Source organism: Anomaloglossus baeobatrachus, chromosome 10, assembly GCF_048569485.1.
Source record: "Anomaloglossus baeobatrachus isolate aAnoBae1 chromosome 10, aAnoBae1.hap1, whole genome shotgun sequence".
Taxonomy (NCBI): domain Eukaryota; kingdom Metazoa; phylum Chordata; class Amphibia; order Anura; family Aromobatidae; genus Anomaloglossus; species Anomaloglossus baeobatrachus.
Window position 1 is genome coordinate 142,266,102 of NC_134362.1, and position 23,812 is coordinate 142,289,913.

At 48.5% G+C, this 23,812-nt stretch overlaps 1 protein-coding gene across 1 annotated transcript in view; it reads left to right on the forward strand.

The window, feature by feature from the left end:
- The first annotated feature begins 2,413 nt into the window (after window positions 1-2,413).
- Window positions 2,414-23,812, forward strand: part of LOC142254378 (5-hydroxytryptamine receptor 3A-like) — a 103,521-nt gene continuing 82,122 nt past the window's right edge. Inside the window, 1 exon segment of the mRNA XM_075325423.1 lies at window positions 2,414-2,430. Coding sequence (XP_075181538.1) covers window positions 2,414-2,430 — 17 coding nt within the window.

Below are 23,812 nucleotides of genomic sequence, written 5' to 3' on the forward strand. Positions count from 1 at the left end.
GGACTGAAAGCAATTACTACTCTGAGGCTGGACCAGAGCGCAGCAGGCAGACGCTGACCCCCTTCTCTGCTCCAATCATGCTCTGACCTGATGGTATATCATCAAGGCTGGAGCTTTCCATCCGGTGGCCATTCACAGAAATGTTCAGATATCAGCAGGCGAGAGAAAAGAACACAAGGTCCGGAAGCAGAAGCAGATACATATAGCGGAGCACTGCGGGAATTTGTGATTTGGCACATTGCTACACCAACACCAAGATTGGTACTTCTCTGGGGAGGTGGTATGGTCATAGTAAAGGCCGCTTTACACGCTGCGACATCGCATGTCGCTAGGGATAGCACCCACCCCCATCGTTCGTGCGTCACAGGCAAATCGCTGCCTGTAGCGAACAATATCGCAGTAACGTGTCACACGAACTTACCTTCCTAACGACGTCGCTGTGGATGGCGAACAACGTCCTTTCTAAGGGGGCGGTTCGTGCGGCGTCACACGGCAGCCGTCCAATAGAAGCGGAGGGGCAAAGAGCAGCCGCATGAAAGTCACGCCCACCTCGTTACCAGAGGACGCAGGGACGGTGTTGTTCGTCGGTCCCGGGGTGTCACACGTAGCGATGGAACGACAGGAACGACGAACAACCAAATGAGCAACGATATTTGGAAAATGAACGACGTGTCAACAATCAATCAATGATTTGGTGAGTATTTGGGATCGTTAGCGGTCGCTTGTAAGTGTCACACGCAACGACGTTGCTAACGAGGCCGGATGTGCGTCACAAATTCCGTGACCCCAGTGATATCTCGTTAGTGATGTCGCTACGTGTAAAGCGGCCTTAAGTCAGGGCTCCTACAGAGGTATATATAGGTGGTGGTGATCAGAATAGAAAAGGCACACAAAGAAAAAGGGAATGATGGGCACACCGGGCTGTATGTAGGGTGTTCTGTGTACACGAGCCTAAGGGTATGTGCCCATGATCAGGGTTCAGGGCGCTGAAGTCTCTCACTTGTGTTCTCCCTACGGAGGACACAGGCGAATGCGCGATAAACAACTGACATGCTGCAGTCTGGAAAGACGCACCGCAGATCAGGGTTTGCTGCGGAAAAAACAAGCACAGCGGGCACAGGATTTCTAGAAATCCCTCCACTGTGCTTGTACTGTACAATGCAGCGTTTTGGACACAGCTGAAGAATGCCGCATCCAAAACGCTGCAAACACTGATCGTGGGCACGCACCAGCAGACATTCAACTTCTCCCACACAAATGAAAAGCAGAAACCTTGTAGCACCTGCACTTATTGGAAGATAACCTATAAATATCGCTACTATCCGTCATGAGGTCATTTAAGTGGCCGTTGGATCATTCGGCCAAAAGCAATCATTCTGGATTCCCCCATACATAGTAACACTTAGACAGGCCAACATGCCGAATACTATTTTTTTTCTCCCACATGTTACATTGTGGGCAGATCCAGCAAGTTTTGACAACTTTAATGTTTTTGGGGACCTTCGCTATTAGTATACAAACACTGAACAATAAAAAATAAATCTTTATTTTTATATAGCGCTAACATATTCCGCAGCGCTTTACATACATCAGGAACACTGTCCCCATTGGGGCTCACAATCTAAATTCCCTATCTGTATGTTTTTTGGAACAATCCTCTACTGACCACTTCTATAATCCAGCATCAAATACAGCTGACCGGGGCCACATGAAATATTCTACATTACTGGACATTTTAAGAACTGGACTTCCTTCACCAAAAAAAATAAAAAATTGCTAGTAATGATCTGTTCACATGGTATTTGATGAGGATTTTCAGCGGGAATGTGATGGCTTAGGCTGCTAAAATACTAAAATACCCCATAGTTATCGGCTTCAGAGGATTTTCCGTTGTTGGGAGAGGAGAGGGTGTTATTAAAAATATGCAATTTGCATACATGCAATCACGTGGTCACTTCACTTTAGCGGTCCACGCTCTATCAAAATGTAGTTTGTGGCCAAATATAGTGTATTCATAATGTGGATGAAACTTAGAAAAAAGCAGACTTGCAGTAGCATAACAGGTTCATTACTGTAACGTCAAATACTCACTTGGTGTATTGTGAGTGCTGTGAGGACAGACAAGTACGTAGTCAAATGAAGTGACTATTGGCTTGTCCAGCATTTCTCTGTTTTCCTTTGTCTGTTTTATTTTTGGGGTATTCCCATCACCAAGATCCTATCTCAATATGTATGAGGTGTTATAATAATAATATTAGCAAATATATGCAATTTGAAACGTAGTATACATCTCATGATTAGCCATGTATCTTACCTGATGTGGAAGTGATTAACTCTAAGGTATCCATGGTTACAACCAATCATATAGTGAAAGTTGATACTGTTCGTTGCCATTGATGCCTAGGCCGTTGGAATGCCCCTGCCCATGAGGTAAGTGACATGGCTTATCACGAGAGCTACACTACATTTATAATGCGATATATTTGCTAATATTCTTATTATTACATCTACTACATAGTAGTAGTGGATCTTGGACATGGGAATACCCCTTTAACTGTTAATAATGTTATCTGTTTATCTAATAATATTTTTTTTTAGTTGACATTGATTAAAACAGTTAATATTTTCATACACAGGTATAATTAAAAAGTCCAGTCAAGTACATATCATATTTTTCATTTATTTTATGCAGCAGAAATCACAGAGTGGTGCAGTTAGTGACATGTATCATCCGGTCACCTGCACAACAAGTCCCAGAGTGGAGGCAGTGACATGTAGCATCCGGTCACCTGCACAACAAGTCCCTGAGTGGAGACAGTGACATGCTCTGCTCTGACACATAGTGTGCTGCATGTCACTATCTGTCTCCCCTCTGGGACTTGTTGTGCAGGTGACCGGATGCTACATGTCACTAACTGTATCCACTCTGGGACTTGTGCAGGTGACCGGATGCTAAATGTCACTATCTGTCTCCACTCTGTGATTTCTGCTGCATAGTACCAACTGTATACACTCTCACCTGCAGAACAAGTACCACAGTGGAGACAGTTAGTGACATGTAGCATCCGGTCACCTGCACAACAAGTCCCAGAGTGGATACAGTGACATGCAGCACACTATGTGTCAGGGCACAGCATGTCACCAACTTGCTCTGCTCTGTCACCTGCGGTGCTGCATGTCACATTTTTGCTGCGATTTGGTGCGTTTTTTGCTGCGTTTTAGCTCACTGCGTTTTTAATCAGTGCACAATGCCATTAAAGATTGTTGATGAAAAAAAAAAAGGTCTGATGTCATTTCCTTATTCAAAATGTTCATTGTATGCAGGAGAGCAGACAGCAGCTGCAGAACTACAAGGCTCAGCATCCTCCATTCACTAGTGTATGCAGGAGAGCAGACAGCAGCTGCAGAACTACAAGGCTCAGAATCCTCCATTCACTAGTGTATGCATGAGATCGGACAGCAGCTGCAGAACTACAAGGCTCAGCATCCTCCATTCACTAGTGTATGCAGTAGAGCAGACAGCAGCTGCAGAACTACAAGGATCAGCATCCTCCATTCACTAGTGTATGCAGGAGAGCAGACAGCAGCTGCAGAACTACAAGGCTCAGCATCCTCCATTCACTAGTGTATGCAGGAGAGCAGATAGCAGCTGCAGGACTACAAGGCTCAGCATCCTCCATTCACTAGTGTATGCAGGAGAGCAGACAGCAGCTGCAGGACTACAAGGCTCAGCATCCTCCATTCACTAGTGTATGCAGGAGAGCAGACAGCAGGTGCAGGACTACAAGGCTCAGCATCCTCCATTCACTAGTGTATGCAGGAGAGCAGACAGCAGCTGCAGAACTACAAGGCTTAGCATCCTCCATTCACTAGTGTATGCAGGAGAGCAGACAGCAGGTGCAGGACTACAAGGCTCAGCATCCTCCATTCACTAGTGTATGCAGGAGAGCAGACAGAAGCTGCAGAACTACAAGGCTCAGCATCCTCCTTCCAGGACTGTATGCAGTTTTTTACCCAAAAAGAAAAAAAAATGACATGGGCTTCGCCATATTTTTGTATGCTAGCCGGGTACAGCAGGCAGGTACGGGCTGCCCCCAACCCCCAGCTGCCTATTTGTACCCGGCTGGGAACCAAAAATATAGAGAAGCCCTTTTTTTTTTAATTATTTCATGAATTTCATGAAATAATTTAAAAAAAAAATGACGTGAGCTTCGCCTAATTTTGGTGTCCAGCCGGGTACAACTAGGCAGCTGGGGATTGGAATCCACAGTGAAGGGTGCCCAAGCTTTCTGGGCACCCCCACTGCGAATTGCAGTCCGCAGCCACCCCAGAAAATGGCGCTTTCATAGAAGCGCCATCTTCTGGCGCTGTATCCAACTCTTCCAGCTGCCCTGAAGCCGGGTGGCTAGCCGGGTAATAATGGAGTTAGGGCTAGCTGTATAGCTGTATATTATCAGCTAGCCCTAAGCCCGAAATTCATGGTGTCACGCCAATATTAGACATGGCCACCATGAATTTCTAGTAATGATAAAAAAAAAAAAAAAACACAACACACAAAAATATTTTTATTAGAAATAAAACACAACACAATTAGTGACTCCATCTTTATTGAAATAAACCCCACTCCGCAGTAATCCTGGGTTAGGGTCCCGCGCCGTCCAATCCGGATCCAATATCATCTGATCGGTTTGCTGGAAGGCACAGCGATCAGATGTTGTGTCAGGATCAAGTGCCTGAATCCCATCACACATCAGCTGATTATATAAAAGCCGATTATACAATCAGCTGATGCATCAGTGCAAAAAAAAAAAAATACATACTCACTTATGTGCTGTGGTGATTACCGGCAGCTCCTGGAGCGATCGATTGGACAGGAGTCTGATCCTGTCCGATCGCTGCAGCAGCTGCCGGTAATCAGCTGATGAAGTCCCCTGACAGCAGGATCAGCTGATAGCCGGCCGGACACAAAAAAGCCGGCGAGACTACGATCAGCTGATGCGTCAGGTGACTGCATCAGGTGATCCACGGCCAGGTCCTGCAAGCTTCGTGCGTGCCCCGGGGAGACTGCACACAGCCAGAGCGGCGGGACCGGGACAGGGGCTGGAAGCAAGCATGGCACCCGGACCCTGCAGACAGGTGAGTATGACATACACATACATATACACACTCACTCACACACTGTATATATACACACACACTGTATATACACACACACACTGTATATACACACACACACTGTATATACGCGCGCACACACTGTATATACACACACACACTGTATATACACACACACTGTATATACACACACACACTGTATATTCACACACACACAGTATATTCACACACACACTGTATATACGCGCGCACACACTGTATATACACACACACACACACAGTATATTCACACATACACTGTATATACGCGCACACACACTTTCTTCCCCTGGCTGTGTAGAGCTGCTGCTGTCTGTATGATTGATCTCAGTGCATCCACAGGGAAGAGGCAGGGAGGAGGGTTTGGGTGGGAGCAGAGTGGGTGTATTAGAAACAATGGGTGTGTTAGATAAGCCAAACACCGCCCTAGAGCCACAAAGAATGTTGGGACTTGTAGGAACTGAACACAGGAAGTCAGAGGAGAGATTAACCCCATCAGAGCTGGAGCCAGCAATGACCGTGTGCTGCTAGTGCACAATTAAAGGTAATTTTGCTGAAAAAACATAATAGATGTGTTGAGGGGCACATATTAGCAAGATTTATCAGAAAAAAAAAATCAGTTTTGGTAACTGGACAACTTCTTTAAGTTGAGGGTGCCAACAATTTGGTCCAGCTCATTTTTGGGGGTTTTGTGTGAAAGTACGTCCAATTTGCATTGTTTTCTCAGTTTTTTTTTTGTTCCAATACACACAAAGGAAATAAACATCATATAACAAAATGTATAATTAAAAGAAATACTTCATATTCTGGAAGAATTTAAAGGGTGTCAACACTTTCGCCCATGACTATCTAAATGCCATCAGATTACAGACTGTGATTGATAGTAACATGTTCAAAACAAGTCTTTCCACTTTATAAAAAGCTTTTGCGTTCTTCAAGTGTTACTAGTTCACTCCCATATACATTTTCTAGAGAACAGGGAAACCTGTGAATTTTGTAGAGTTCTAATGTCGTCCCGGATTCTAGTGGAAGAATGTCCCCCTGCCTTCTGTTTCTGCTACTGCCGGTTATTGTATTCGGTAAGTTATGACATATAATTATCATTATGGAACCATCTTTGGATTCTCCGTGACCATATTCTATTTTTTGTTGAGAATGCAGACACCGATGTCAGTACTTTACTAACTTGTATTTTGTGACCTCTGTGGTATGTTAACTTATTACTACTGGGAATTGTCTTTCTTGCTGCTTTTATTCTCTATAGATAGGATGGGTGGACATATTGTTACTACTAGTTGTGGAGTGATATAATATCAGTGCTATAATCCACTTATAAAATATATATAGTATATTTCTAAACTGTTTGCTATCACTCAGTGCCAATCCTATTTTTTGGTGTTGGTTTGTTAAATGATTTAATGCTAATTTGTGTTTTGCTTTGGAATTGATAGTTTATTATCTGACTCGCTTTATGCTGTCTTAGGCCTTGTTCACACGTCAGTGATTCTGGTACGTTTGTGCTTTTTTTTAAACGTACCAGAATCACGGACATACGCAGACCCATTATAATGAATGGGTCTGCTCACACGTCAGTGATTTTTCACTGACCATGTCTCCGTGCAGCGTTCACGTGTGTCCGTGATTGCCGCACGGAGACATGTCCATTTTTTTCTGGCATCACTGATGTCCCACGGACCACACAGTGGTGTGGTCCGTGAAACACGTGCCAGAAAAAAACGTGCTTTTAAAATAAAAATCATTTTTACTCACCCGGCTCCAGCGATGTCCTCTGCAGCCCATGCAGCTTGCTGCTTCTAAGCCGGCTCATTACTGTCGCGCATATTCATGATGCACGACACAGCCGACCCGGAAGCAGCTGCTGCGGGAGTCAGAGCCGTCCGGATGCTGCACCACGGGAGCGATCAGCACCATGGAGAGCGGGAGCGGGTGCAGGTGAGTTAATCTCTAAGTGCAATCATGGGCCACGGAGAACGGAGCCCGGATTGCACTTAGACAACCCATGTGTGCTGTAATTCACGGCACACGGAGGGACATGTGCGTGTTTTACACACCAGTGAAAAACGTCAGTGTTTTTCACTGACTTGTGAAATGGGCCTTAGTATAGCACAGAATGAAATATCTTTTCTATTTCATTTATTAGAGGAAAGGTATGTGCTGCATTTGGAAAGAATCCTATTGCACTAAAATGTCTCCGCAATCTGTGTCCCAGCTGTAACAACTAAAGAAAAAAACTTACCAATTTATGAGAGTAGATTTCCATGTTCGGGTTTACCATAAAGTTTTTAAAGTAAAAAGCAGAAATACCTGTAAAGAAAAGACTGAGATTTATTTACTTTAATAAACTTCTGGCTTTTGATTTCTAAAACTGCATAAAACACCTGAGTGTGTGAATGCAGCCTAAGAAGGGAGTATGCTAATATCGCCTTGACTACTGTAACTCTCTATTAATTGGTCTCCCCCTAACTAGACTCTCCCCTCTACAGTCCATCCTTAATGCAGCAGCCAGGGTCACCTATCTGGCCAACCGCTACTCGGATGCCTCTGCTCTGTGCCAGTCATTGCACTGGCTGCCCATATATCACAGGATCCAATTCAAACTGCTTGTTCTCACCCACAAAGCTCTCCACAGTGCGGCACCCCCCTACATCTCCACCCTCCTCTCTGTCTATCACCCCACCCATTCTCTATGCTCTGCAAACGACTTTCGACTAACATCCACACTAATTCGAACCTCCCACTCCCGAATCCAAGACTTCTTCCGAGCTGCACCAAACCTCTGGAACGCTCTACCCCAAGAAGTTAGGACAAATCACAACTTACTCAGCTTCAGACGCTCCCTAAAAACGCATCTTTTTAGGGTGGCCTATCACACTCCCTAGCCAAACTAATTTCACCTAATCCCTCTACAACTTCTCAGAAAATAACCCCACGTCAAACTCCATGGCACCCAAATGCATCTCAAGGCTCTGGCCAACTGGTCCAGGAAGCCATCATCTATCCCCCATGAGCTGGCTGGATTGTCATTTTAAATAAACACTTGTACCTTGCCCCTCCCCGCATCTCATTGTAGATTGTAAGCTCTCACGAGCAGGGTTGCCATTTTTCCTTTTAAATATTGTATCCTCTATAATTGTTACTTGTTTGTATATGTTTATGTATATGATATGTATATGTTCCTCCTGAATTGTAAAGCGCTGCGGAATATGTTGGCGCTATAGAAATAAAGATTATTATTATTATTATTAATATCAGCTCAGATCTTTAAGGATAGACATCATCCCTATGTGAACATGGAGTCTTCAGTCTCCTTCACTTGTGTGCAGGGAAAGGACACCTTTAGGCTATGTGCCCACGGGAGCTCGCACCTGCGGATATATCCGCAGGTACAGCCGCATGTTTCCCGCAGCTGTTCGCCAGAATCCGCAACTATTTTTAGCTGCGGTAGTACAGCGAAATAGCTGCGGTAAACCTGCGGACATTTCTGAGGATTACCTGCGGAAGTCCCGGCCTCTAACTCCATGGTGGAGGGCTGGGGTTTCCACAGGTATTTCTGCAGAAAGAATTGACATGCAATTACGTGCGGCTGCGGAACATCCGCAGCATGGACACAGCACTCCCCATGTCCCATAGGATAACATGGGGAGTGTCTGTGCATGCTGAAACCTGCGGATTTATCTGGAAATCCATGGATTTTCAACAGATAAATCCGCAGGTTTAATCTCACGTGGGCACATAGCCTAAAACCTGCTTTACACGCTGCAATGTATCTTACAATGAAGAAAAAACAAAAAGCCAGCACTAAATGTGCACTTCAGCACTAAAAATTCCAAACTGTACTTATAAAAATTTTGAGATTTTTGGCAAAAAATTGCAATTTCTTGAGCTACCCCGCCACGTCACGGCAAATCGGCAAATCTCATTTGGGGCAGTCCTACACTAAAATATTTTTATAAAATGTGCCATACGGCCTCACATATGAATAGTAGAACTGCTCTTAGCAACACTCACCTGGTCTATTTCAATCCCGTACCCATGATTGAGTCATGGCTGTGGGCGGGACAGGTCCAAGCAAATGCTGCATAAAGTATATAGCCTGTGGACAGGGCCTGATGACTGAATGTGAACAGTCACCAACCGCCAAAATCTAGAAAGGTGGAATACATCCCAAATTGGGGTGCATAGCAAGGTGGAGGTCAACCACCGACCAATTCAATGAAGAAAAAACAAAAAGCCAGCACAAAATGTGCACTTCAGCACTAAAAATTCTAAACTGTGTTTATTATAAAAATTTTGAGATTTTTGGCAAAAAATTGCAATTTCTTGAGCTACCCCGCCACGTCACGGCAAATCTCATTTGGGGCAGTCCTACACTAAAATATTGTTATAAAATGTGCCATATGGCCTCACATATGAATAGTAGAACTGCTCTTATCAACACTCACCTGGTCTATTTCAATCCCGTACCCATGACTGAGTCATGGCTGTGGGCGGGACAGGTCCAAGCAAATGCTGCATGAAGTAAATAGCCTGTGGACAGGGCCTGATGACTGAATGTGAACAGTCACCAACCTAAACTGGTTGAATACATCCCACATTGGGGTGCATAGCAAGGTGGGGGTCAACCACCGACCAATTCAATGAAGGAAAAACAAAAAGCCAGTGTGGCGCCCCTGACCTGGTCAGGCACCACTGAGTACTGCACCCATGCTGGGGACAGTACAATACAGGTAATCCAGAAGGCTGACCGGGGTGTGGAACACAGGCGCATAGTGATCAGGTCTCACACATGTACCCATGAGAGGACCCCTGGGGATCCCAGGAGGGGGAAAAGCCTTGACCTTCACTGGAATAGTGGAGGGGGCCAAAAGCCTCCATCTCCTCTCAAGGGGTGTGGTAAGAGAGTCTGGTTGCTAGGTGGCGTAGGCAAGAACAGGAGAGGAGGGGCAGTGAGTCAGTTAGAGCAGAACTCCATAGGGCTCAGTGAGGAGCAGACCTGTGGGGCTGTTGCTGTCTAACAGCGCCCGCGCAGTGGCTACTGACGGGGGAGAACGGTCAACTAGGAGTGCTACCCGAAATCCATCTTCAGCTAAAGAGAGGGCACGGAGTGGGAAGTAAGGAGACTGCTAGAGAGTACCAGGCCCAAACGGGCGGCAGATCCCGAAGCGGAGATAGATCCAGCTTTCTTTTGCTAAACCTGCCGGTGTGGGGCTCTCAAAGCCCACGCCACAACACCACAAAAGCCGCAGCCACGTAGCCACAGTTAGGGCCCATAGCTCACAGGAGGCAAGAAGCTGGAGTGATCTGGCCCAGGCAACAAGCACACGGCGAACGAAGGGGAGAGAGGCTGCAGCATCTTCCCTGGGTGACCCCCATAGGGACTCAAAGTCGGGGTCACCCCAAACCACCAAGGGCTAAGGAAGGCGAGTTGGTAGTCACCCTCATAAAGTCAGCCTGAAGGATACCTGGTTCCCACCTGGTTCATCTCAGCTACGCCCGGGCTACTCACCCTGCCACCTGAAGTGAGTAAAAACCCTGAAAGACAGTTCTGCCTGTGTGAGTCATTCTGCGACCTGTAGTACTACGCATCTACACCGGGCCCTGGGGCTTGCCTCACTCTCAGGAGGCTATTCCAACTAACTGCACATACCATCAGCCCCAGGCGACCCTCAACCTGCAGTGGCGGTCCCTACTGGCCGCAATACTGAGAGTGGCGTCACGACAAGAAGAAGATCTCCTACCTGTGACCAGATCCAGCCGAGTGGAGTCCCTGAAGGTAATGCACCGACACTACACCTGTGGGGCTTCACATCTGGCGTCACGAACAGGATAAGGACTAGACCTGTTTAGACAGGTGACCATGTGCCTGGGCGGTCCGCTTGAAAAATTGGAAGCGCCGCCATATTGCCACCATGAAAAGCGCGCTGAAAAACAACAGCAGCCCGCGCTGGAAGAAGTTACCGCCCACGAAGAGGTGTGGCTACCCAGAGATCCCCTGCAGAGTTCTGACCTTGCCAGCTATGAGAGCGGAGGCGTCCAGAGACGGCGGGAAGGAAAGAGAGCCACAAGCCTGCTGCTGGGAGAGGAGCTGCTGAAAGAGGCAGAGCAGAAACTGAACAGCTTGCTATCAGAGGCAACGGCGAGTCCACAGCTGGAGAGTCGTGCAGAAGAGGGCGCAGAAGAAATGGCGTCTGACCGCAGAAATCCAGAACCGGGCTCCGCTGCCTGGTGGTATCGGGAGCTGGCCCAGTTCTGCGACCGACTGGAGACCCGGGTTGTGGAGCAGATCCGGGAAGAACGAATGGAAATGCTGGAGATGACCGCGGCGGTTCGGGCCTATGAAAGGAGAGCCGCGCGCCGAGTGCCAGACAGGACGGCGATGACGCAGACCCCGATGCTGCCACCGGTGGGTGAGTCGAGTGATGCCCCGGCCAGCGCAAGTGCCCCGACCCCTGCTGCCACGCCCGCGGTCCCCGAAGAGGCGTCCGGTGTGGCGACGCTGAAGCAGGCCGCAGCCACGCCAGGTGCGGCCTTCCAAGCCCCAGCGGCCGCAGCGATGCCCTGTTTGGCCCACCAAGACCCGGTCCCTGCAGCGATGCCCTGCTCGGCCCACCAAGACCCGGTCCCTGCAGCAACGCCCAGTCCGGCCCGCAAAGAACCGGCTGCCACCGCGACCCTCATCCGCGCCGCAGGCGTAACGCTGACCCAGGCCGCCGCCCTGCTAGGCCCGGCCCGCCGAGACCCCACCGCCGCAGCAACGCTCGTCCGCGCCGCAAGTGAGGTGCTGAACCAGGCCGCAGCCACGCCAGGCGCGGCCCGCCAAGCCCAGACTGCTGCAGCGACGTCCAGCCCAGCCTGCACAGATCCCATCGCAGCTGCGACGCCGATCCAGGCCGCCGCCAAACAGGGCGCGGCCCGCCAAGACCAGGCCGCCGCCATGCCGGGCGCGGCCCGCCAAGACCAGGCCGCCGCCATCCAGGGCGCGGCCCGCCAAGACCAGGCCGCCGCCATCCAGGGCGCGGCCCGCCAAGACCAGGCCGCCGCCATGCCAGGCGCGGCCCGCCAAGAGATTGCACCACTATTTTCCCCGGCCTGCAAGGCCAGAGCAGACACCGCTCCCCAGTCCAAAGAGGTCCCTGCTAGGAAGACCCTGATAGGAGAGGACCCCGAATACTGGAAGCTGAAGGCTGACCTAGAGGCCCAGTTCCCACAAGAGATGGTGGATCGGTATCTGCTCCCTCCGCATACCCCCAGGAGATTCAGGCAACCCCTGCAGCCGCGCCAGAGAGTCCACCGCCCAGACCAGCTGAGGACCACTCATCCCCAACGCTGCCACAACCAGAGTGCAGCAAAGAACTAAGGGGGAGAGGAGACCAGGAAGCTGAGGAGCTGACTCCGGAGCCACCGGCAGTGGAGCAATACTCAGAGCCGGAGATGTTGCCCTATTCCCGTTGGGATGAGGAGGACCTGACACCGTCCGCTGACGAAGATCTGCCTAAAAGTCTCACCTGGGAGCTTGCAAGCTGTACCACGCAGAGTTCAGGCCGCAAGACAAGGCGTCGCAACAGAACAACGCTGTCCCCTGCACCACAGTCTCCAGAACAGAGAGAAGTCACAGCCAGAGACCTACAGGAGAAAAGGTTACTGAGAAGGTCCAGAGCCCAGGTCAGAGGACCCCTTTGCAGAGGAGTAGTGGAAGATTTCAATTTGAGAAGTGGATATGGATTCATTGTAGCCCCTGGTATCAAAGAAGGGATATTTGTCAACAGAAGAGATGTGAACGCTCATCTGCCTAGAGGACACCCTGGCAGAAACTTAAAGATGGGAAATACAGTACAATTCACTATGCATGAAGGCGAAAGAGGATTGTATGCCTTAGATGTAGCACCATGTCCCAAAGAAGAAAGAAAAGACAGAGATAAAGAAGCAGATGCAGCAAAGGAAACAGATGAAGATCAAGAAAGAAAAGACAAGGAACCTACAGATGAGACTACCTCAGACGCCGACAAAGAGCAAGAAAGCAGCAGGTGCCGCAGCCCAACAGGCCCAAGCCCTGGTATGGAGGAGTAAAGGAAAGTAAGAAGTTCAGCAGTTAGAAAGTTCAAGTTTTGAAAAGTTTGTTTTGCAACGTTTACGTTTAAGCATGTGCCCACAAAAACTATTGTGAGAAAACCATAAACCTTAAGGCTATGAACTGGCTATAGCCACAAACTCTCGCAGTGTAAATAGTTACACCAAAAGGGCACCACCACCACCAGAGTCAGCCTGTTTAGGGGCTTGGCTCGTCTGCAACCAGGAGGAGCCCGTCCGTATATAGGGCCTTGGCTCACCTGCGACCAGAGAGCATACCTGTTTATGGGGCCTGGCTCTCCACCACAAAGAGGGTACCTGGTCAGCACCAACTGTGGAGGCCGCCTCTACATCCTGCCAGAAGAGGCTGAAGGCGCGGATCCACCAGGCCAGGTATACCCTGAAACCACCAGCCCATGTAAGCCGCCTCTACATCCTGCCAGAAGTGGCTGAAGCCGCGGCCAACGTGAGAGGGTTTTGGGTGGGTTAACGGACTTGTGGGTGGAGGGTGGTGATGTATGGTACCTGGTGCTTTTAAAAATGTTTTACATGTTTTAATGTTTTATGCATTTTAAAATGTTGTCTTGCAGCCCGAGGACGTGCTGGTGATAACTAAGGGGGAATGTGGCGCCCCTGACCTGGTCAGGCACCACTGAGTACTGCACCCATGCTGGGGACAGTACAATACAGGTAATCCAGAAGGCTGACCGGGGTGTGGAACACAGGCGCATAGTGATCAGGTCTCACACATGTACCCATGAGAGGACCCCTGGGGATCCCAGGAGGGGGAAAAGCCTTGACCTTCACTGGAATAGTGGAGGGGGCCAAAAGCCTCCATCTCCTCTCAAGGGGTGTGGTAAGAGAGTCTGGTTGCTAGGTGGCGTAGGCAAGAACAGGAGAGGAGGGGCAGTGAGTCAGTTAGAGCAGAACTCCATAGGGCTCAGTGAGGAGCAGACCTGTGGGGCTGTTGCTGTCTAACAGCGCCCGCGCAGTGGCTACTGACGGGGGAGAACGGTCAACTAGGAGTGCTACCCGAAATCCATCTTCAGCTAAAGAGAGGGCACGGAGTGGGAAGTAAGGAGACTGCTAGAGAGTACCAGGCCCAAACGGGCGGCAGATCCCGAAGCGGAGATAGATCCAGCTTTCTTTTGCTAAACCTGCCGGTGTGGGGCTCTCAAAGCCCACGCCACAACACCACAAAAGCCGCAGCCACGTAGCCACAGTTAGGGCCCATAGCTCACAGGAGGCAAGAAGCTGGAGTGATCTGGCCCAGGCAACAAGCACACGGCGAACGAAGGGGAGAGAGGCTGCAGCATCTTCCCTGGGTGACCCCCATAGGGACTCAAAGTCGGGGTCACCCCAAACCACCAAGGGCTAAGGAAGGCGAGTTGGTAGTCACCCTCATAAAGTCAGCCTGAAGGATACCTGGTTCCCACCTGGTTCATCTCAGCTACGCCCGGGCTACTCACCCTGCCACCTGAAGTGAGTAAAAACCCTGAAAGACAGTTCTGCCTGTGTGAGTCATTCTGCGACCTGTAGTACTACGCATCTACACCGGGCCCTGGGGCTTGCCTCACTCTCAGGAGGCTATTCCAACTAACTGCACATACCATCAGCCCCAGGCGACCCTCAACCTGCAGTGGCGGTCCCTACTGGCCGCAATACTGAGAGTGGCGTCACGACAAGAAGAAGATCTCCTACCTGTGACCAGATCCAGCCGAGTGGAGTCCCTGAAGGTAATGCACCGACACTACACCTGTGGGGCTTCACATCAGCACTAAATGTGTACTTCAGGACTAAAAATTCCAAACTGTACTTATTGTAAAAATTTTGAGATTTTTGGCAAAAAAATTGCAATTTCTTGAGCTACCCCGCCACGTCACAGCAAAATCAAAATTTTTATAATAAGTAGAGTTGAGCGCGGTTCGAGGATCGAGGTTCTCCAGTTCTAGGCTCGAGTGATTTTGGGGCCTGTTCTAGATCGAACTAGAACTCGAGCTTTTTGCAAAAGCTCGATAGTTCTAGAAACGTTCGAGAACGGTTCTAGCAGCAAAAAACCAGCTAATTCCTAGCTGGCTTTCCGCTGTAATAGTGTAAGTCACTCTGTGACTCACACTATTATGAAATTTCAGTGTATAGTGTGCGGGAACAGCGCCTTCAGATCACTGCTGTTTGTATAATGGCGATCGCCATTTTTTTTTTTTTTCCTGGTCTTCCTTCCCTAAGCGCGCGCGTGTAGTGGGGAGGGCCAGCATGTCAGCCAATCCCAGACACACACACAGCTAAGTGGACTTTTAGCCAGAGAAGCAACGGCATGTGTAATAGGATGTCCATGTCACATGTCCCTGCATTATAAAACCGGACATTTTCCTCCAGCACGCCATTATCTTCCTTCTGCGTCCTTGGTGTCAGACATCACTGGCGCAGCTCCGTCCTAAATCCTATCGCCGATACAGCTGTATGCGCTCCATCCACAGCGCTGGACAGCTTAGGGAGAGCACTTTCTATCAGTCCTTTTAAGGGCTCATACCGGCAGGGTCAGAGCCATAGGTGACAGGTCCTGAAAACAGAGACAGCATCTGTGTAGCTAAGGTCAGGGATTTCGTCGCTGCATTTCCCCATTAGGAGGGAATAGAAAGGCAGGCTTCCATTCCTCTACCCAGAGCCCCACAATCCTGGCACTGTACCCTCCTGTCCTCTGCACACTCCAACTCATTATAACTAAGCCATTATACTAGCAAACAGTCAGTGTACCTAGTGGCATCCTATACGTGGCTATTGGACTTTGCTATAGTCCCACTAGTGCAAAGATATTTGCAGCACCTCTGCCTGCATTGCACACTCAAACTCATTGTTACTAAGCCATTATACTAGCAAACACTCAGTGTACCTAGTGGCATCCTAAACGTGGCTATTGGACTTTTGTCTAGTCCCACTAGTGCAAAGATATTTGCAGCACCTCTGCCTGCATTGCACACTCAAACTCTTTTTAACTAAGCCATTATACTAGCAAACACTCAGTGTACCTAGTGGCATCCTAAACGTGGCTATTGGACTTTGCTATAGTCCCACTAGTGCAAAGATATTTGCAGCACCTCTGCCTGCATTGCACACTCAAACTCTTTTTAACTAAGCCATTATACTAGCAAACAGTCAGTGTACCTAGTGGCATCCTAAACGTGGCTATTGGACTTTTGTCTAGTCCCACTAGTGCAAAGATATTTGCAGCACCTCTGCCTGCATTGCACACTCAAACTCTTTTTAACTAAGCCATTATACTAGCAAACACTCAGTGTACCTAGTGGCATCCTAAACGTGGCTATTGGACTTTGCTATAGTCCCACTAGTGCAAAGATATTTGCAGCACCTCTGCCTGCATTGCACACTCAAACTCTTTTTAACTAAGCCATTATACTAGCAAACACTCAGTGTACCTAGTGGCATCCTAAACGTGGCTATTGGACTTTGCTATAGTCCCACTAGTGCAAAGATATTTGCAGCACGTCTGCCTGCATTGCACACTCAAACTCTTTTTAACTAAGCCATTATACTAGCAAACACTCAGTGTACCTAGTGGCATCCTAAACGTGGCTATTGGACTTTGCTATAGTCCCACTAGTGCAAAGATATTTGCAGCACGTCTGCCTGCATTGCACACTCAAACTCTTTTTAACTAAGCCATTATACTAGCAAACAATCAGTGTACCTAGTGGCATCCTAAACGTGGCTATTGGACTTTGCTATAGTCCCACTAGTGCAAAGATATTTGCAGCACCTCTGCCTGCATTGCACACTCAAACTCTTTTTAACTAAGCCATTATGCTAGCAAACACTCAGTGTACCTAGTGGCATCCTAAACGTGGCTATTGGACTTTGCTATAGTCCCACTAGTGCAAAGATATTTGCAGCACCTCTGCCTGCATTGCACACTCAAACTCTTTTTAACTAAGCCATTATACTAGCAAACACTCAGTGTACCTAGTGGCATCCTAAACGTGGCTATTGGACTTTGCTATAGTCCCACTAGTGCAAAGATATTTGCAGCACGTCTGCCTGCATTGCACACTCAAACTCTTTTTAACTAAGCCATTATACTAGCAAACAGTCAGTGTACCTAGTGGCATCATAAACGTGGCTATTGGACTTTTGTCTAGTCCCACTAGTGCCAAGCTATTTCTAGCACCTCTGCATGACACCCTCCTCCTCTGTTTTTAATAAGCTATAATGATAGCAAAAAATACTGCCATTTAGTGGCATCATAGAACTGGCTGTTGTATTCCATTAGTGCCCCACTGGTGCCAAGCTATTTCTAGCCACTCTGCATGACACCCTCCTGCACATTTAGCTATGCTAATTTTATAGCAAACTCAGGGAATTCCTTGCTGCATTTGATCATTAGGAGGGATAGAAAGTGAGGCTTCTTTTACTGTCCTGGTACCCACAGAACACGGCCACTGTACCCATCTGTCCACTTTTGCCACGCTATTTAATTTGCACAAAGAGCTGACTCTTTTTCTGCATTCCTAAAATTGTCTGGAATACTAAGTTAGTGTTCCTTTGCTGCCAAGCAAGGTACAACACATGTGCATTCTACACTCCTTTCCATTTCTGGAATGCAATTATTAACTGCAGGTAGTCCAGGCAATCTGTGACAAAGGTGCAGGCGTGGATATAATGTAGCCTGCATCCAATGTTGGTTTTCTCGATGTCTGACAGTTCAACAATACCTTCTGTTTCCACTTCCAAAACAAGTGATGACCTGCCAATCACACTCCCTGTTGCGGGTAAAGGAGTGGAAGTTCAGTGTGAAAAACCATGTGTGACTGCTGTCCCCACAGTCACAGAGGATGAAGAGCACGCAGATACACTTGATGGGGCAGGCGGTGGTTGCACAGCCCCGCTAGGCCGCATTGTAGCACAGTGAAATTCACATTGCGACTTATGCTTCATTTTAAGTCGTGTACAGGGTGGGCTCCCCAGTATGCAGCAAATCCAGGCAACAGGAAAAGGACTCTAGGCAGTTGGGTTGATAAATGATTGTTTAACTTTACCAAAACAAACAATAAGAACCATGCATACAATTAAAATAATTGAACAATCTATTCTGTTGCCTACTACCTGCTAATCCCTCTGTGTAGCAGTAATTGTGTGTTTGTGCGTGTGTGTGTGTGTGTGTGTGTGTGAATGTTGGTCTGTGGCACAGGATGCTGCTCACTGATGTTACAGTGCTCATCATCAAAGTACAACACAACTCCCCTCACAATTGAATGAAGTGTTTCCGTGGTGGCTCCTTGCTGTAACACACACCTTTAGCTTTTCCTTCTGTTCATAGACAGCATCTCCAAGTCCACACCCGAAGAGCAATTTTATATTGCTATAGTGACCAAACAAAGGCAGATCCAAAATAACAGCAGCCCCTTGTGTGTAGTCTGCAACAATGCATACAATGGCAAATTAGCATGTTGCATTGACAGTGGCTAAAGCTGAGCAATACACCTTCACGCTATCAATTCTTATCCATGTGACACTTCATGGAGGAAGTACTCAAAAGTGTGAGTTTTTGCCTTCTACTTACAGATTGTTGACAAATCTTACAGATTACATGACTTTTGTGATCCTTTGCGATGTCCAAAAATTCACAGGCTAGGAAAGGCTTACAGCCCATGCGACCTGCATAGCCAACACGACATCTGCTCAGAGTCAAAGTTGTGGTCCAGGATTCAGTTGTTGACGTGCTTCCAGTACTTCGTCTCTGGCCAGGAAGACGCAACGTAACCTCGTCGTCAGTAGCATCCTCCTCCACCTCCTCTGCTGACCTCATCGACTGGCTGACTTTGGTTTGACAGTAAGTGTTGTCTCCAACCTCATCAATAACCCTGTGTGTTTTCATTCCCCTCGTCCTGAGTCCTCCGAGAAAACCTCTTCCTGCCCTGACCGAATAGTAAAGTTGTCCTTCCAATCAGGTATCTGTGCTCCTCATCATGTTCCCCATTGTCTCCACCAGGAGGATTTAATTTTTGGAAATGAGGGTGTAGATTAGGCACAGCATCTTCTTCATCGGGGCCTGGATCCCAGTCACAAAGCTTCAGGCTATCTGCGCAGATCATTTCCCCTGTCTCATGGAACTCGCTACCTCAACACGTTAGATTATATGCTACACACGCAAGCTTCAAACTGAATCTGAAAACTCATCTGTTCAGAAATGACTATAACCTTCAATGACACCACCACCATACGTACTTGACGCTCAACCTAAACAACTCCTACTGTCTCCTCCCAAAAATCCTTTAGAATGTAATCCCGCAAGGGCAGGGCCCTCTTCCCTCTGTACCAGTCTGTCTATAGTTACTTGTATATGTATTCTGTATGTAACCCCCTTCTCATGTACAGCACCATGGAATCAATGGTGCTCTATAAATCAATAATAATAAAAATAATAATAACTTCCTTGTCTGTACTCATTGCAGCTTTGGAGCAGACCTCTGATTCCCAGGCTATAGTGCGACTGAACAGCTATGCAAACTCAACCATCTCTGTCACCCCATACTCAGCAGGGCTGGTGGAAACTTGAGAGCTGTTAGGAAGCAAGTGCGATTGGATTGACACCACAGAGGAATGGAGTATTTGGGATCTTGAAATTGGGGTGGAGGAGAGGCCACTTTATGGAGCAATTCAGATCCATTGAAGCAGCTGCTGATTTGGCCTCATCTACATTTGTTAGCGATGGTCGTGTCCATGAAAAAAGGGATCATATCAGATTATCCATGGGAAGAAGTAAACCTGTTCTTTTTGATGTTATTTGTTGTTACAAAACGGTGACGCCTTAAACGCAAGCAGCCTGCTGCGGTTTCAGTTGCGCCCAGGCATCAGCTGCCATTTAGGCCTGTCCCTCGGGTTGTCCAGCTGGCTGCTTTCTCCTCCACGTCTAAGTGTGGAGAGGCAGCTAGTGCGCATGCGTGTGCCGATTTACCCCAGCCGCAGCCTAACTCCAGTGTTTCGCCTAGTGAGTATGCTCAGCCTGACTGTGCCATTCCTGAGGCTAAGTCTTCATTTCGGGCTACAGCGCATGCTCCCACACTTAGTGCGAAAAGCCTCTTTGCACAGGTACTTGCACTCCGTGCCGGGTCTAAGTCCTGTGTTCTGCCTAGACACCATGCTAAAGCTGATAGTCTTTTTTCAGAGACTGTATTTCATGCAACTGACCATGGTCAGGCACTTACTGCATCAGAAACTAGGTCCGGTAATGAACTCTTTGGCCCTGCCCCTGATGTGGGGGGCCCATTTAGACCACAGGGCATCAGGTGTCCTGACGATGTGGCCAGGCCACTCCCAAATGGCTTGCAGAGGCCCGCCCCTATGACTTGTCACCTCATTATTGATGGTCAGACGATGACTGGTGAGGTGTTTGGGTCATGACAGCCATGAGGTCATCATTGAAGTTGCGGTTCCAAATAGGACGCTAGTTATGCCACTCATGACGTATCACTCTGCTTTTGTCTCCAGGAGGTGCATTGTGGTCCACCCTGGTTTGTGGCGGACCCAGGTTATAAAAGGGGCTGGAGACAACAAGGAGGTGCGCAGTCTTCTATTATGCTCCGAAAGAGCACACCTCCATGTGTTGAACCCATTGCGGCTTTAGGCCAGAGGTAGGCAGGGATAGGGCGTCGATGCAGGCCTCCACCACAGTTGGTAACGCAGAACGGTTAAGACCAGCTCCTGTCCTACAAGTCCTGCTTGTGCAGCCCAGTGGCATTAACAGGCCTGCTGCTGCTGATGCGCCTGCTGTTCACAGGTGTGGCCCCAATGCACACGGTCAGCGTCCTGAATGGCCCCTGTGATGTTAACAGGGAGTTCCTGGGCTGGGTGGGCGTGTGGACCCTGTTACGCTAACAGGGCTCCCAGTCTCAAGATCCGAGTGGCGTCTAACTTGGTTCAGGCTACTATTAGTTTCATAGCCACACAGCTCTGTATCCTCCACCGAACCTTCCAGTTGCCAACCTCTCCTTTTCCATCTGGCAGCACGGTGGACACTGACTGCTGATGGGGATATATACCTTTCTCTTTCTTTTCTTATTAATTTTCGTTATATAGTGGTAACATAGTATATACCACCTTATCCAAATCTGCCAGTCCCACCGTAACAGATGGTGTTTCTTCATCAAATGTTACTTTTGCTTAACCACCAAACCCACGGACCAAAACTTTTTTCCCCTTTCCAACACACCTGTTCCCCTTTTCACCCGCATCTGTCCTTTTTCAACTCATTTTGTATATGACCAAAAGTGCAACTCTGCAGGGACACCGTACTCAACGCCGTCTCAGCACAGCAGCCAGCCCCCGGTCCCTCAGATGTGGACAAGTAAAAGACCATTTCCTCCTATCCATGACAAAGAGTTGAGATTCACTCTGTGCAGCACTGGTGTTTAGTGGAAAAGCAGATTGAAGATTGCGTAACACCTTCTGAAGATACTCCTGTACACATGCGTCCCTTTATATGGCAGGAATTATTTCGCCAAATTTTGTCTTGTACCGGGGATCTAACAGTGTGGCAACCCAGTAGTTAGCATTACTTCGAATTCCTACACTCCGAGGGTCATGTTGTAGGTAGTGCAGCAAGAAGACGCTCATGTGTCTTGTGCATCCAGGAGGACCAAGTCCTTGGTGTGTTGGTGGCAGAGAGGTGAGAATCGTGCCTTCTTCCTCTGCCCTCTCCCCCCAACCTCGCACAACCGAAATGTGAGCAAGCTCTCACTCATCTACTGAGTCTTCCATGCCCATCGCAAGTTCTTCCTCCATTTCTTCATGGCTCCTGCACCTTCCTCAACAATTTTTGCTGATACTATGCGCCCTTGTTAATCCCTATCCCCCACCATAACTGCTGCCTAGGTGCCGCTTACCGTATGGACCTTGTAGATCTTATTATCCCTTCTGCATATGACTCCTCCTGTACTTCCTCACCTTCCTCTTGGACCAATCCCTGACTCCGAATAATGCTTACAGTGTGCTCCATCATGTAGATGACCAGAATTGTCACGCTGAGAATGGCATTGCCAGTGCTAAACATTTTCGTCGACATTTGTAAACTGTGTAGAAGGGTGCATAGGTCCTTGATCTGACACCACTCCAGCAGCGTGATCTGCACCACCTCTGGATCAAGTTAGCCCAGGGTATACGTCATACCGTATTTCAGCAGGGCTCTGCGGTGCTGCCACACACGCTGCAACATGTGCAGATTCCAATTCCTGCGTGTCGGAACATCGCATTTCCGGCGTTTAACCGCCAGACCCTAAGACTTCCGGAGCGATGACAGTTGTTGAGCTGCTGGGTGCGAAGGATGAAAGTGAGCACACAGCAGCGTGCCCGCTGCACAAGGCCATGTAGGCCGGGATGGTATTTTAAAAATTGCTGGACAACCAGGTTCAACACGTGAGCCATACAAGGCACGTGTGTCACATCGCCCTGAAGAAGGGTCGCAGACTGGTTTGCATCATTGTCGCACCCGACCTTCCCTGACTGCTGGTTGACTGTAGACAACCATTGATGAAACTCGGTCTCACTCTCCAGAGCTAACCGTCCACAATTCCTCAGCGGTGTCTCACATTTCCCCTACATTTCAAAGTAAACATTTGACCGCCTGATGGCCTTGAGCTCTGCTGCCAGCATAGTAAGGAGGTGTGTGGGATTCCTTGGGCGCAGTTACAAGGAAGGGTGGCCTGACCACACAGGGTTTGGGGCGAGGTGGAGGACCCACACGAGGTTGAGGAGGCAGAAGCAGTGGAGGAACTTGTACATACAGAGGAAGGATTGACACACAAGTCGTGGGGACGGCAAGACTTGTACAGCAAACCCTTCTCCATCTCTCACCATAGTTACCCAGTGCCCAGTCAGCAACATGTAACTCCCCTGTCCATGCTTACTGGTCCAAGTATCTGTGTTGAAATGCACCCTGTCACACACAGAGTTTCTCAAGGAATTGGTGAGGTTGTGTGCGACCTACTGTGGTAGCGAGGGCATGCCTTTCTTGGAGAAGGAGTGACGACTGGCCATCGGCTCTTGGGGCACTGCAATGGGCATAAGGTCTCGAAAATCCTCGGTCTCAAAAGGGTGTAAAGGCAGCCTTTCTGTTGCCAACAAGTTGCAGATGATGAAACTCAACCTCGTAGGCATGTCATGCCCTTCGAAAATCATGTAAAACATAGCGAGGGGACTCAAACCACAGTCTCCCTCGTTGCCAATAATTGGGCCACACACACCCCACTTGACTGGCATCAGTTGACCCAATTTTCAAGATGAAAAATATGCTTTGCATGAAGCACTCTCAAAAATACGCGTGCCTTTCGCCTCCCCTGGCTGACCCAGGGGAAGAAAAGTCCTCTGAGAGCCATGTCCACATTGTCAGTGGACAGACACGTGTGCTTATCTGTCAGCAGACCCCCAGCAGCACTGAAGACAGGTTCCGAGAGAACGCTGGCTGCAGGACACGACAAGATCCCCAAGGCGTACGTGGCGAGCTCAGGCAATTTATCAAGATTGGAAGCCTAAAATGAGCAGGGCTCAAGTTGCACAATAA